Source organism: Chiloscyllium plagiosum, chromosome 9 (genome assembly GCF_004010195.1).
Source record: "Chiloscyllium plagiosum isolate BGI_BamShark_2017 chromosome 9, ASM401019v2, whole genome shotgun sequence".
Taxonomy (NCBI): domain Eukaryota; kingdom Metazoa; phylum Chordata; class Chondrichthyes; order Orectolobiformes; family Hemiscylliidae; genus Chiloscyllium; species Chiloscyllium plagiosum.
The window spans coordinates 77,119,372-77,134,126 of NC_057718.1; the positions used below are offsets into that span (position 1 = coordinate 77,119,372).

The following is a 14,755-nucleotide window of genomic DNA, read 5'->3' on the forward strand; positions in this document are numbered from 1 at the left end:
TACGCCGAAGCAGGAATTGAACCTGGGTCCAAGGTGCTGTGAGGCACCAGTGCTAACCACTGAGCCACCGTGCTGCCCTAGAGAAGGTTCTTTCATCTTTCTCTTCTCCAATGCAAAAATTCCACACTTCTGTCTATGTAACTGAAATTCCTCATTCCTGGAACCATCCTTATTAATTCCTTCTGCTCTGTCTCTAATGCCTTCACACATTTACTGAAGTGTAGCACTCAGAAATAGATGCAAGGCTCCGCTTAAGGCTGAATGAGTGTTCTATGCAAGTTTAACATAACCTATTCACTTTGTTACTCCAATTTAGAATTATTACAAAAAAAATGGAAAATGTTCTCTAACACAGTATTCTCTACCATGTCACCAGGTACAGAACCAATAGCAGGGTCAGTCAATGAGACATCAGATGGAGCAGCTCCAACAATTGATGGAACAGCAGCAGAAACTTATCAAGTTGCTCTCACTGCCTATGGCCAACCAAGGTATTGCTCTGTTTTGAAAATGTCTTCAAAAGATGTTCTGTCAGGTACAAAAGGCATTTTAAATGCCCTCTATTACTGAAACTTAAATGATATTGGTCAACTAAATTTAATAGGAGAAAGCGAGGACTGCAGATACCGGAGATCAGAGTCGAAGTGTTTGGCACTGGAAAAGCACAGGTGGTCAGGCAGCATCCGAGGAGCAGGAAAATCGACGTTTCGGGCAAAAGCCCTTCATCAGGAATCAACTGTTGCAACTGTGCAAGGCATTTGTGAGACTGCACCTAAAATATTGCATACAATTTTGGACCCCTTACTTGAGCTAGGATGTAGTTGTATTAGAAGTGGTTTAGAGGAGGTTCAGTAGATTGATTCCAGTGATGAAGGGTTTGTCTTATTAAGAGAGATTGAGCAGTTCAGACTTCTACCCTCTGGAGTTTAGAAAAATGAGAGGTGATCTGATTGACGTATATAAGATGCTATAGGGTATTGACAAGGCAGACACAGAAAGGATGTTTCTTCATGTAAAGCAGTCTAGAACAAGGGCTCACTGTTTTAGGGTAATGGGTAACAGAATTAAAACAGAGATGAAACGAAATTACTTCTCTCAAAGGTCATGAATCTGTGGAATTCACTTACCCAGAGTGCAGTTGATCCTGGGACATTGAGTAAGTTTATGAAGAGGGACATTTTTAATTAGTAGCGAGTTTAAGGGTTATGAAGAGCGGGCAGGTAAGTGGAATTTAGGCTGAGATGAGATCAACTGTGATCATATCAAATGGCGGAGCAGGCTCGAAGGGCTGAACTTCCTACTCCTGCTCCAAGTTCTTATGTTTTATGTTCTTGCATTCCTGGGAGAGCCTAGTTACATAAGAATGCAGTTACTTGTAGACGTTTGGTTAACTGTGACTGACAACTATGGACAGAATTTTACTAAAAATCCACCTAATTGTCAATTTTGTGGACTTACGTGGAGGATTTCCCTCCGTAGCCCTCACGAGTTTTCTCTCAATTTCATGCTGCTCATCTCATTATTTATGTCATGACTCCATTGCACTGTAGTCACACTATCGTGTGCTCACCAGCAGCAGAACCATTTGTCATTTGGAACCTTCTGGGATTTCTGCTGCCTATTTCAAATCCAGCTGTGCACCTGATCAATCATTGCAAGCCAGGAACTTCCCTTCACAATTGCAATGTCATAAGAACCATCCAAGAGATGCTAGTAGAGGCAAGTTGGCATCCTGATTTGCTGATCAGGACCCAGAAGTCCTGATGGATGGTGTGGTGAAGAGTAGGGTCAACCTCTTTCCTCAGGACTGTTAGGGACAATAATGCCACTGTTAGCCTTTTCAAAATCTGCCACTTGGATCAGTGCGATGACTGCAGTCTGAAGGAATATGCAGCAATGCAGGAAAAAGATTTTATAATCTTTTGTGCTCTGTGAGGGAAAGTGCCAGCATTTTTTCTCTATTACCACACACTCACTCTAACTCTGCTCCTGCACCCATCTCTTCATCATTTAGCATTCTCACTCCTGGCGCAGCATCTTCTCTCACTCACTCTCACCCATCTCAACCTCCAAAACTAATAGCCTTGCATACTTTCTGTGTTGCCTACTCAGTCACTCAGGACACCTCATCATGTTTTCACCATCCACACCACAGTTGGTCGCTTTCATTTCACTCAATCCCTGTACATGTCTAATTCCAGGAGAAAACATCCAACAGTAGGGTGGAGAGAGCCCAGATGGATGACTGGGTACTCGATGGCTGTCTTCTCATTCTGTACAAGGGAAGAATCTTTGCCCTTGTAAGAGAAGACCATGCCTGCTAATGTGATGATGCATAGACTTCCAATCTTGTCATCCACGATTCATCATAAAGTACTGCATTGTGTAGTCTTAACATGTCCAAATTTCAACTCCTATTTATTCTATCTCCTGTCTCCTGTAGGCATCAGTGTTATCTGTATATCTCCTCTTGAAGAGACTAGCCACTCAAAACATCCTCTCCTCCTTTACCTCTGAGGAAAAAAACCATAGTTTACTTATGCAAAGCTGTCTCCTGCAATCTCCATCAGCACAGAAACCTCATTGGTATTTTAGCTGACGTGCAGTTGAGAGCATGCTTTGGTGAGCACTTCACTTCCACCTGTGCAGCTGGCACATGAAGAAATGTCCCAGATCACTGCTACTTAGACTGCTAGAGGCTAGACACTTGCTCTGCCCCTTGTAGGAAAGGAGTCCATGGCATTGCCTTTAATAACTTCATTCAAATGGATGAGTTGACACGAGCAGCAGGCAGGTTTGTCAGAGATACTCGGTAAACTGAATCGAAGGTTAGAGAAGTCCGCCAACAGTAACTGTATATAAATGTCTACATGGACAGTTGGTGGTTGTCATGGACAGCCATATCAATGATACTTAGTATATGCTGGCTACACACACACACATCTGCATCCAGGCCAGGCTAATGGTTTTCAGCCCCAATGGCAAGGCAATAGGGAGACACGGGGTCTTGACCTTGCTCTGGTTGTCCCTGCTTCGCAAGGATGGTGGTACCATCAGGCCCCCAGCTGGAGCACGAACCCCAGAAGTTTTCTCTTAGTGCCAGACCCTACACTTTTATCATGTCTGCAAAGCCCAACCCAAGTTCAAGCCCAGGAGGATGAATCTGCATCTGACCAAGATAGACTCATGATATCTGGGTCTTCTGGCCACAAGTACCACTAGGATGCTATGCAAAATTCCAAGGCTAACAGGGTCCAGTATAAGGCAAGTTCTCTTCACCCCTACTGTGGACAGTGGGACTGTACCTAGACATATTGGGAGGCAAGGGAAAAAGAAAACCTCAGGGCATAAACGTAACATGGGTGACATTTCATTGTAAATACATTAGGAATATATTTCACTTTTCATCATCATCTGTATGAGCAAATATCATTTTAGCTGCAACTACAAGAACAAAAGTAGAGGGTCTAGTTATCCCTAACACTGCACAATGGGTGAGTGCCACTTTTTCCATAGTACCCATCCATGGAACTTTGTTATGATTAAATAAGAAAGCTTTGAATGTCATGGGAAGGCTTCCAACCATTCTTATTTAACCATTTTGTTTAAAACAGGTAGAAAGTTCAAACTATTAAGTTGCATTTGCAAATGGGATTATATAGAGGATGCTGGCCTCAGTAGCATCAAAACATTTATAATCAAGGATTATTTCACACAACTCTGTTCCATTGAATGAGATTCACAAAGAAGACCTACCTGCTTTGGCTGGTGCTTCTGCTTTGTAGGATGCTGAAGTGCTGTTCCATCTGAAGAACATCTTCATATTCTTATTTGGCAGAAAGCTGCAGCACTCGTTAAACCTCATTGTCTATCCAAAACCTCAGTGCATTCTTCAGGGGTCCAGAGATTTCAAAGATTGCTACTGGAAGCGCCAGATATGATTTACATGGATACCTGATGTGAAGGAACTATCTTATGGTCCTTATTGATCCCAGTGGAAGAGGGCATTGCAAGGCAGATATGATGGACATCATGATATGACATTCTGACTGACACTTCTAGGCAGGTATTGGATCATTGCCCTTCTCTATCTGCATGATGTTCCATGGAAGGCAAACAATGGCAACTCTTCTGCATCTTTGTTGCATCATGGCAGCATCTGTGGCTGCAAGCTCCCCAATAGGAGATGTCTCCATATTTGCTGGAGGTTAATGCTGGATCTGGGCTTCCAGGCTTATATGTGTCTCATCCATTCATGTGATAGCTCTTAGTGTAATGGCCACAGAGATGCCCACAACTTCCATGCCTGGATCCATTAAATATGGTTACAGTGAGTCTTATTGGTCAATATCAGAAGCAAAGTAGCTCCTCATTGTATAATTATTCAGTAGTCACAGAACACACAAATAACATTTAAAAAACATTCTCCAAGCATTGGGACAAGGAGAGCCCTACAAAGAGACCAGTGAAATGTCTCTAAATGTAGTCTGTACATCAATACACTGAAGGTAAGGTAGGTTGCTCAAGCCTTTTTGGTGTCAGAGATTGTATAGGTGGTGGCAGTAGTGCAGACATTTCCTCTAAACCCCAACCTCCATAAAATCCAAGAAAGGCAGCATTGCATACAGTAAGATGTTGTGGAAGTTTATTAGTCCAAGGTATGAAGACAGCAGCTCCTGCAACCTGCGGAGGCTATGAAATGTGGAAGGTGATTACTACTTTAGCAACTAAGGAGATAATTTCCTGCCTACATTATATTACTTGTTCTTCACAGCTACTAATAGGATTAATTTGCAATGTTGAATGATGTGGTCAAGATTACTTGTGGCCAGGACTTTTAGTTGACATAGTAGGCCAATGCATGAGGTTGACCTGTGATAACAGACCTTTTATTTGCACTGTGTAAGTGACTATTTAATGCTATTGCCCTTCGGAGAGTATCATATTGCAGAAAAGTAGAGCACCGTCCTTCAGCAAAATGGACATAAGTTGCGGCAGCCATTTTCTCTTTTGATTGCGCACTTATGATTTGGGTAGGTTAGAAGGCAACACAGATAACACTTCACAGAATGTGTCACAAACTCAGCCTCTCAATTTACATGATCATCACTCCACAAACCTTCATACTCCATTCTGCCTTGCTCTTCCTGTTCACCCTATTGGCTTTGATTTTCCCCAGATTCCCATCCAACCCAGTTTTGTGACTGCTCAGCTCCCAATGTTGTTCCCTGAGCCACAGACATACAGCTTAGTCCTGCACTCTTTTTGTACCCCTTCAAAACAAGCATGGTGGTGCCTGTTTATGATAGCACCTCCCGCAGTATATGTTGAATTTCCCCTCTTCACAATTATTGACCCCTCTGCATCTCAGCATGCTGCCTCTACAATTGAATTCCCCAGCATCCCTGCCACAACTGTCATCCCGATGATCTCCTTGACTTTTGATGGACAGACCCCTTGATTGACCAAGGCAAGCCTCCCCTAAACAACTTGGAAAGGCAGCCCTGATCAGTGAGTGATGAGAGCTCTAACTGTTCTCTGTACAGCCTTCTGACTGACCAATTGCCAATCAGCAGACTTGTTGAACTGGACTTGACCATGGTTCATGCCCAGGTGGCTGACTGACAACCCCCTGGTGTGAGATTGGACAATGACCTTGACTTACTGTGCCAATATCCCCTGTCTAAAAACAGTCTCTGTACACTTGTCTGAGGGCTTAACCCCTTATACTTTGAGACATGGTCCTTTGGTTGAAGCACATGCAATGTGTTCACTGGATAGACTGCAGGCACATGCTGCAGTGTGAAGTTAACGTGGGACATTACTGTACAGCTACATGTTCATCCCTTTGAGTGATCACTGTTGACAACCACGACTAGCTTATGGCTGAACTGAAGGACAAGGCGGCAAAGAGCACTGTGAGTCTGTGAGTTCTGAACAAGGTTGTCAAAGGGCAAAAAGGCAAGGCATGGTAGAGAGGCTGTGAGCATCCAAATAGGTGCAGAATGAGTGTACATGCTGACAGAGCAAACAAAGTGCCCTGAGATGCATCCTGGTGCAATCCATGAGATGGGTACTTGTCCCTATGAGCAAAGTGGCTTGGTATTCACATTGCAATGCAAGATGTCTATGTATTGCAATGTGCAATACTGAAGTAGTGAGCTACATTCTAAGTGAGTCAGAAATGTACCATAGGGCCATAGTCAGGGTGCGTCCAATGTTAACCTATGTAGATGGGGCATGCAAGTGATCACTGCCTGTGGGCGGCATGGTGGCACAGTGGTTAGCACTGCTGCTTCACAGCATCAGAGACCCGGGTTCAATTCCCGCCTCAGGCGACTCTCTGTGTGGAGTTTGCACATTATCCCCGTATCTGCGTGGGTTTCCTCCGGGTGCTCCGGTTTCCTCCCACAATCCAAAAATGTGCAGGTTAGGTGAATTGGCCATGCTAAATTGCCGTAGTGTTAGGTAAAGGGGTAAATGTAGGGGAATGGGTCTGGGTGGGTTGCGCTTTGGCGGGTCGGTGTGGACTTGTTGGGCCGAAGGGCCTGTTTCCACGCTTGTAAGAAATCTAATCTAAGAAACATGTTGAAGACTGCTGTCCAAGATGAAGGCCCAGAGGAGCAAACAGCAAGCAAGAGCTGCCAGATGTCCACTTTGACTTTCATGTCAGGAGTTGTCTCTGTCTCGTTTCTCAGTGTGTGGATGAATTGGAAACTGTATAAATGAGGCGAGACTAGGTCCTAACGAGATGTAAGTAATGAAACTAGGTCTCTTGCTGCTCAAAACAGAGATTTGAGTATCTTCTTTCAAACCATGCACATAAAATGGGACTTTTTTCGCTTGATTTCAAGAATATCATTTTTTTGATCTTGCCATGTTTTCCCAACTGACTTGCTATTGCCCACTTCATTCATGGCCTGGAAAATTCAGCCTTATATCTGCATTATGAGGAGTGCTCCCTCTAGTGCTGTGGCATAATTAAGCATAGCGATACCATAAGGACCAGATTTGTTTTGCGATGTTGATTTGGGGGTACATATTGGTTGAGAGAGTGGGGTAATTTGCCTGCTTATTTTGGTAATAGTACTGTGGGATCATAAACATCCACTTAATCAGTTAGTTTGAGGTTTCATAAAGACATTCAACTCCAAACTTCATTACTATATTGGTACAAATTGGTAAAAGTAATTTCCAGAGATGAGATGACAATGACTGCCTTTTACACCTGCAGCATTTTACTCAAGAAACCATAGCAAAATTTAAGTAATTGGAAATTAGAAGGAAATTCTCTAATCTTTGGATCTGACAGTGTAAGTTGTAAGTTTACTTTGGGTAATGAAATACTTGCATAATAAATACTTCCACAGTGATCTCTTGATAATTCAGAACAAATAACTGATCACTGTAAACTTAAGAAAATTAAGCAATTGTCACTTCTAACGTGGATGGTGCACTGGAAATCAAAGTCTGCTGTTCTCAGAGTCATCACAACAATTAATGGTTTTATCAAACTCTGCAAAATACTGCAATTTACCTGTCATTGACTGAAAGCACAGACCAGGTTTTTGTACTTAACAAGAATTATTATTTATTACAAATAAAGTTTAGCTACAAGTAAACAATTATGAATCTTCAACATATGACTCAACTAGTTGAAACTCTAACTTTCTTATAAAACTCCTTCTGTACATAAATACAGACAGGCACTGACAGACTAAAAAAAAGTGGTGTTATGGGTGCAGGAAAGATTTGAGAAGGCAGATCAATAGTCCATGTCTACAAAATTCGCTGAGAGAATTCTTTTGGCTTACCAGGACTTGCTATTTCTCAATCCCTCTTCAACAAGTACTTTTGCTTCACTCTAAAACACATAAAGCGACTCATTCACAACATATAAAATCTCTGATTTATTGGTTAAAAGCAACAGCTTATAGGTGAAAGCAAATAAACTGGCTTTCTTCAAGCTTTAGGTATATTTTATTTTGAGGCAAAGAGAACACCTCCCTTGCCAGAGGTACAAAAGTTTCTGACTATATCATTTGAACTGACAGACTGTTCAGTTACTTGGGAACCAATCACAGAGTTGTTAGCAAGCAGAACATCATTGCTAACAACTCTGTGATTGGTTCCCAAGTAACTGAACAGTCACAACTCCACAGACTAATCAGCTATTTGTTGCTGGCTGAATCATACACACTCTCCACTCCAATTCATTTAAAATAATCTTCCCTCATTGCTTGAACAAGCAAAAGTGTAAACAGAACTTAAAATAAAAGTTAGTAGCTTGCTTTTAAATGGTGCGAAAATACTACTACAATCCTTGGCTTTTTAAAGCAGTCCTTCTTCACTTTCAATCCACCACAAAAAAAAGCAGAAAAATAAAAGTATACATAGCATCTATATGCTAAGGAGTACTTAAATCTTGCTACATTGATGTCGGTGCTTGATTGGACTGCACTTAGAATACTCTATGTAATTGTTTCCTCCATATCTCAGGAAAGATATTATTCCCATAGAGCAAGTGCACAAAGGTTTATTAGTCTTGTTCTTGGAATGTTGGGGCTGTCGTGAAGCAAGATTGGACAAACTGGACCTGTATTCTGTAGAGTTTCAAAGAATAAGAAGTGATCTAATTGAAACTTACAAAATACTTCATCCTTAAAAATAGAAGGCAGAATTTAAAAATAAGGACTTGTACTTAGGTGCAAGATGAGGAAAAATTAGTTTGTGAACCAGTGGAATTTTCCGCCACAGAGGGCTATGGAATCTCACTCTTTGAGTATGTTTAAGGTACAGTATGATAGATTTCTGATTACAAATGACACATGTTTATAGGGATGGGGTGGGCAAAAGATATTGAAAGTTTTTGATCAAGCACGATCATTTGAATGGTGGGACAAGCTCAACAAACCGAATGGTGTACTCATGTTCACAGGCTGATCACATGCTTGGGTAGATTTTATGATTGATGTTGTGAAACCAAAGTTCATCTGATGCAAGCACCTAGGAATTTGAATAAAGAACAGTTTTTCAAAGATCAAATCATATTGTGATTCTGTTCACCGAGCTGGGAATTTGTGTTGCAGACGTTTCATCCCCTGTCTAGATGACATCTTCAGTGCTTGGGAGCCTCCTGTGAAGCGCTTCTGTGATCTTTCCTCTGGCATTTGTAGTGGTTTGATTCTGCCTCTTCCAGTTGTCAGTTCCGGCTGTTACTGACAACCGGAAGTGGCAGATTCAAACCACTACAAATGACGGAGGAAAGATCACAGAAGCGCTTCACAGGAGGCTCCCAAGCACTGAGGATGTCACCTAGACAGGGGACGAAATGTCTGCAACACAAATTCCCAGCTTGGCGATCAGAACTACAACAACGAGCACCCGAGCTACAAATCTTCTCACAAACTTTGATCAAATAATGTGGATTGAATTTACCACTGATTCCAGCAGGATTCATGCTTTTCATATGGTATTTCTAAAATTGCCTGTCATGTAAAAGGATGTCATTGAGCACTGACATCAATTTCTAAATCAAGGTCAAAGTATTTCAAACAATCAAAGGAATCTTATCATAATTGACTTAAGTAGTGTCCTGTCAATTCAAAATCTTGATGCAGTCTTGATACTCATTCAGTGTTTTGAACAGGATTGTTTAGACTTATCAATAACAGTCATAGTCCCAATATAAAGACAGAGCCTGGAAACTCACAACTAAAAAAGACACAAGCACCCAATTTAGTATTTCCTTAGATGCAAGTGATTGGAAAAAGTATACCCCTAAGGGAAGAGAGTAGAATAATAATGATGAATTACCTGAGGGTAAAGTTTAAAATTCAGAATTACTGTACTGTTGTCAAGGTTTCAAAAGATTTCAAATCCTTCCTTTGAATCTTGTGTTGCCTATTCACAGAATGTATGGTGGCCACATTTCCATGAACTGCATACATTTTTTACCTCAGTACCCTTGCCCTCTCTCCTCTGAATTCACAATTCATTCATTAATCTCTCTGTGGTACCAAGCATGGGTTGGTTGCAGGTCCCTTACCTGAGACAGCATGTTACAGTCATGGGTTCAAATTTTACTTGAGAACCTTGAGAAGAAATTCTCAGCTGACATTTTAATGTAGTGTTGAGGGAATGCTGTACTGTCATAACTATCATCTTTCAAGTGAAACTTTAAACTAAGGCCCTCTCCGTCCTCTCCAGAGAATGGCACAATTTTGAAGAAGAGCATGTTCATTTACTTGGTGTTCTGGAGAATATTTATTCTTTTTAATTGATTTCTCTAAATTGGATTGGCTATTATCATACTTATGCTTGTGGAATCTTGCAGAGCACAAATTAGCTGCCATATTTCTATTACAAGAGTAGTTATGTTTGAAATTCACTTCTTTAGTTGTAAGTATTTTGAAACACCATTATATTTGAGAAGTCACTACATAAATATAGGTTCTACTTTTTCTTCTGCTCTAAACCTGTACTTTCACATAAATGGTTCTTTACTGCTCATAATCTTCTTCTAGCTTGCCTTCTTATGGCCTCTCTATGACCTTGGTCTTCATCACAGGCATGGTCATTTTCAATTACACTCGAGTAACCCTCACCACAAACACCCCTTTAACTACTTCCAACCTCACTTCATTCTGTGGCAACGAGTACAAAATATTCAAATTAAATCTGCATAGTTGTTGGTCTTGCTTTCTTCTCATTTGTTTCATAACAAATGATCACTCTTAGTTTAACTAAGTCAATAATCAAGTTCCTGAATCATGAATATGCAATATTTCAAAATATAGCAAATGTTTCAATTCCATAGGCAAGCCTATTTTGGATGACTGATATTAATGCATTGTCAAATTTAAGACAAAAATTTAGTGTGCCCACTACCTTCACATCACCGAAGAAATATTGGCCTTGGAGGGAATATAGTGCAGTTTCACCTGAAGATCTGAAATAATATATTAAGTCCTCCCTTAACATTAATTCTCTTAATATTTCACTTTAATGTAGTTTATAAAATAGTATTAATATATCCATTTAAAGTTGCAATTTATTTTATCCTTGTTTGCCTCATATCCTATTCTGTGACCACTTCCACAGTGCCTCTGCTCCTGACCCTAGTTCTGAAATTCCTCTTTCTCCCAGATCCTGTCTCCACCCTCCAATCTTACTTCTAATGAACTTAGTGTTCATTGTTATCATTGGGCATATTAGCTGCTCCATTCCTTCATTTTGGCTTCAGTCCTGAACTTACACTGATGTCCTAGGCTCTATTGAATGACAGACATTGATAAATGCAGACCGTCCTAGGAGGACAATGCTATCTGCACAGAGCAACCTCTGCCATTAAATAGAACGTAGCCAACCTAAAATTATAATGGTGAACATAATTTAAAACTTATTCACATTTACAATTTACAAAAATATTTTAACGCTAATTTCATTTTAAGGGTTATTTTATTTTTGAACACGGTGGCTCAGTGGTTAGCAATGCTACCTCACAGCGCCAGGAACCTGGGTTTGATTTCAGCCTTGGATGACTGTCTGTGTGGAGTTTGTACATTCTTTCCATGTCTGCGTGGGTTTCCTCTGGATGCACTAGTTTCCTCCCACCGTCTAAAGATGTGCAAGTTAGGTGGATTGGCCATGCTAAATTGCCCATAGTGTTCAGGGATGTGTAGATTAGGTGTGTTCGCCATGGGGGATGTAGGGTTACGGCTGGGGTAGAGGGATGGGCCTGGGTGGGATGTTCATTGGAGGTTTGATGTGGACTTGTAGGACCAAATGGCCTGTTCCACACTGTGGAGATTCTATAATAAATAGAATGAATGATTGAAGAATGTGCAGTTATGATCCCAGCTAATGGTAACACTAGAAAAGTGAAAATATAGAGTGAAACTTGGCTTGTTAGATTCTAACTTGATTTTCCTTTAGCCATGAAGGTCTGTTACTGAATACATTGACAAAAGGCTGCCAGTGTACTTTTAACACAACAATAGAATCTTTATCAACAAGAACACATGATCTAAATTATATTAGACAAAACAAAAGTTGAAAAGACATCTAGCAAATAGATAGTTTAGGCTAACAATTTATATAGTTGAGTTTTGCAATTGTATCACTTTTAATCATTGTTCATTGAGGTATAGCAAGTATTCTTAGCAGAAGCATAGGAACAGAAACAGGTTGGTCATTCAGCCCGTTGAGTGTGTTAAATCATTCTGTTAGACATCAGAAAACACTATTCCTTTTATCCCAACAATATACTTAAAAGTACCCAAACTTCAGTGAAAAGTTATCACTATCCTGACATTAAAGCTCCTTTCTCACACTCAGGCTGGTACAGCTGCAATCATTTTCCTTTTGATGAATTTCTGTGCCTCACTAAATTTCATTTTCCTTCAGTCATATCTCTACCTGAGACACGTAAAACAAACCATAAACTAAACTCACTATAACCTTAACTTAATGGCAAATGCAGGAGTTCCATAAATGCAGTGTTCAGCTACCTTGCCTTTGTACTCTGGCACTAATAGTCTCATACCTCAGTATGTAAGTTAACTCGCTGTGCTTGAAGGTTTGTTTTCAGACGTTTTGTCACCATACTAGGTAACATCATCAGTGAGGGTCTCTGGTGAAGCACTGGTGGTATGTCCCGCCTCTCTATTTATAGGTCTTGTCTCTTAAGGTGGGTGATGTAATTTCCAGTTATTTTTTCCCAAGAGAAGGTAGACAGTGTCTAACTCGATGTGTTTATTGATGGAATTCTGGTTAGAATGCCATGCCTCTAAGAATTCTAATGAGTGTCCTGGTTTTGCCTGCCCTAGGATGTGTGTGTTGTTCCAGTCAAAGTGGTTTCCTTCTTTGTCTATATGTATAGAAACTAGTCATAGTGGGTCATGTCTTTTAGTGGCCAGTTGGTGTTCATGTATCCTTGTTGCAAATTTCCAGCTAGTTTGTCCAATGTAGTTTTTTTTATAGTTCTCAAAAATTGCTAGTCTCATACCTATTGACTTTCAGGAATGCGCTGTTTCTTCTTGTCACTGATTTTTTTAATGAACAGTTCAATGGAGATACAGTTGCAAAACTCAAATATAGAAATTGTTAGTCTAAACTATCTATTTGCCAGCTATATAATGTGCTAATCCAACATTGATATGAAACTCCATTGTCTTCTATTTCAGGATATGCTTTTTTGTATGCCTTTGAATCTCCTGCTTCAGTGGCCTTCATTGGCAATGTTTAGGAAAGGGAGCCTTTCGCCTAAACTCAGTCTACCATGGAGTTGATTCCAGTTCCTTACTGTGTGGTTGACTCATTGCATTTTGAATTCGACCAGTTAGCCACATGGTTTTTATAACAACTAGTGATAGGGAGTTTTGGAATGTTGACAACTGCATTCACATTCTGAGAACAGTTTTTTAAGTGATACACTTGAATTCTCTGCTGCAGTCTAGATAAGTACAGTGAATAATGGAAAATATGAATGTTGAATCTTAGTGTTGTCTGATTGCCCAAATTATGGTATATCTTCTTTGCACCATTTTCAACAGAACTGCTACTAGCATTTTCTTCTATGTACATTGTCTGTGAAAACAGCATGGGTGTGTGGTCCAATCATCTATAAATTTTCTTCGCTGGAAATGTGTTGCTGGAAAAGCGCAGCAGGTCAGGCAGCATCCAGGGAACAGGAGAATCGACGTTTCGGGCATAAGCACTTCATCAGCCCTTCATCGGGCATCAGCCCTTCCTGATGAAGGGCTTATGCCCGAAACGTCGATTCTCCTGTTCCCTGGATGCTGCCTGACCTGCTGCGCTTTTCCAGCAACACATTTCCAGCTCTGATCTCCAGCATCTGCAGACCTCACTTTCTCCTATAAATTTTCTTCCACAATTTTCTGCTATTGCTGCTTTCCAAGTAATGCTAAGCCACAAAGTGACGGTAATGGACATGAGGAGTCCTGATGTATAAAGACACTCTTGTTGCTGCTTTTTTCCCCCATTTCCTTTAGTTAATGATGAAGGTTTCACATTCCACCATGGCCTTCAATGGCCATTTAGACCAGCCCCTGGGCATTTATGGCTCTTCAAAACTCCTCACTGGCGCTACTGGTGCTGAAGGGAGATTAGATTAGATTTGATGGGCAAACAAAAACTCTATCTTACTGAAAATGTGATCTAAAGATGATTTGCAACTAATATCTATGGTGTGGATTCATACTTCAGAAACAGTTCAAGCTAGTGTTTTTATTTTTTTAATCTGTTTTTTATAAGAAATAATGCAGAGCTAAGGTAACATAATCTTGGCTATGCTGTTGGGTGGATGCAATTAATAGGGTCCAGTAAAAGGCAGGAAAGATTGCCATGGCAGTTGATTTGGGTTGTTACTGTAAGCCTCCAATATTTAGATGAAATATGAAAATAACCTACTTTTAGGGGAATGGTTTCTGGTTGTGTTGGAACAAAATTAAAGATTATATTTGTTCTGTATCCAATTAGATTTCAATCTTAAATAGAACAAAATAGCTGTAATAAATTATGCTTTTTGGGACTTTGGCATAACAGTAGATTGTCTGAAAACTTTTACAATTTTAGAGTAATAAATGCTTTCCCATAATTCAGTACTCCGTGAATTGTATATACAGTATGTAGCTTTGCATCCAGTTTCTGCAACCAGCTCTGGAGATGTGCTGTTGCCACAGAAGGTTTCCTTCCATAGATATGCAGTTTATTTGTGACATGCTGAGTGCAT

The 14,755-nt window shown here is 40.4% G+C and overlaps 1 protein-coding gene across 1 annotated transcript in view; it reads left to right on the forward strand.

Annotated features, from left to right (window-relative positions):
• Window positions 1–415: 415 nt before the first annotated feature.
• The window catches only part of LOC122553260 (centromere protein J-like), a 68,869-nt gene continuing 54,529 nt past the window's right edge, over window positions 416–14,755 (forward strand). Inside the window, exon 1 of the mRNA XM_043696845.1 lies at window positions 416–491. Within this exon, the coding sequence (XP_043552780.1) occupies window positions 416–491 (76 nt within the window). The remainder of the gene's footprint in view (window positions 492–14,755) is intronic.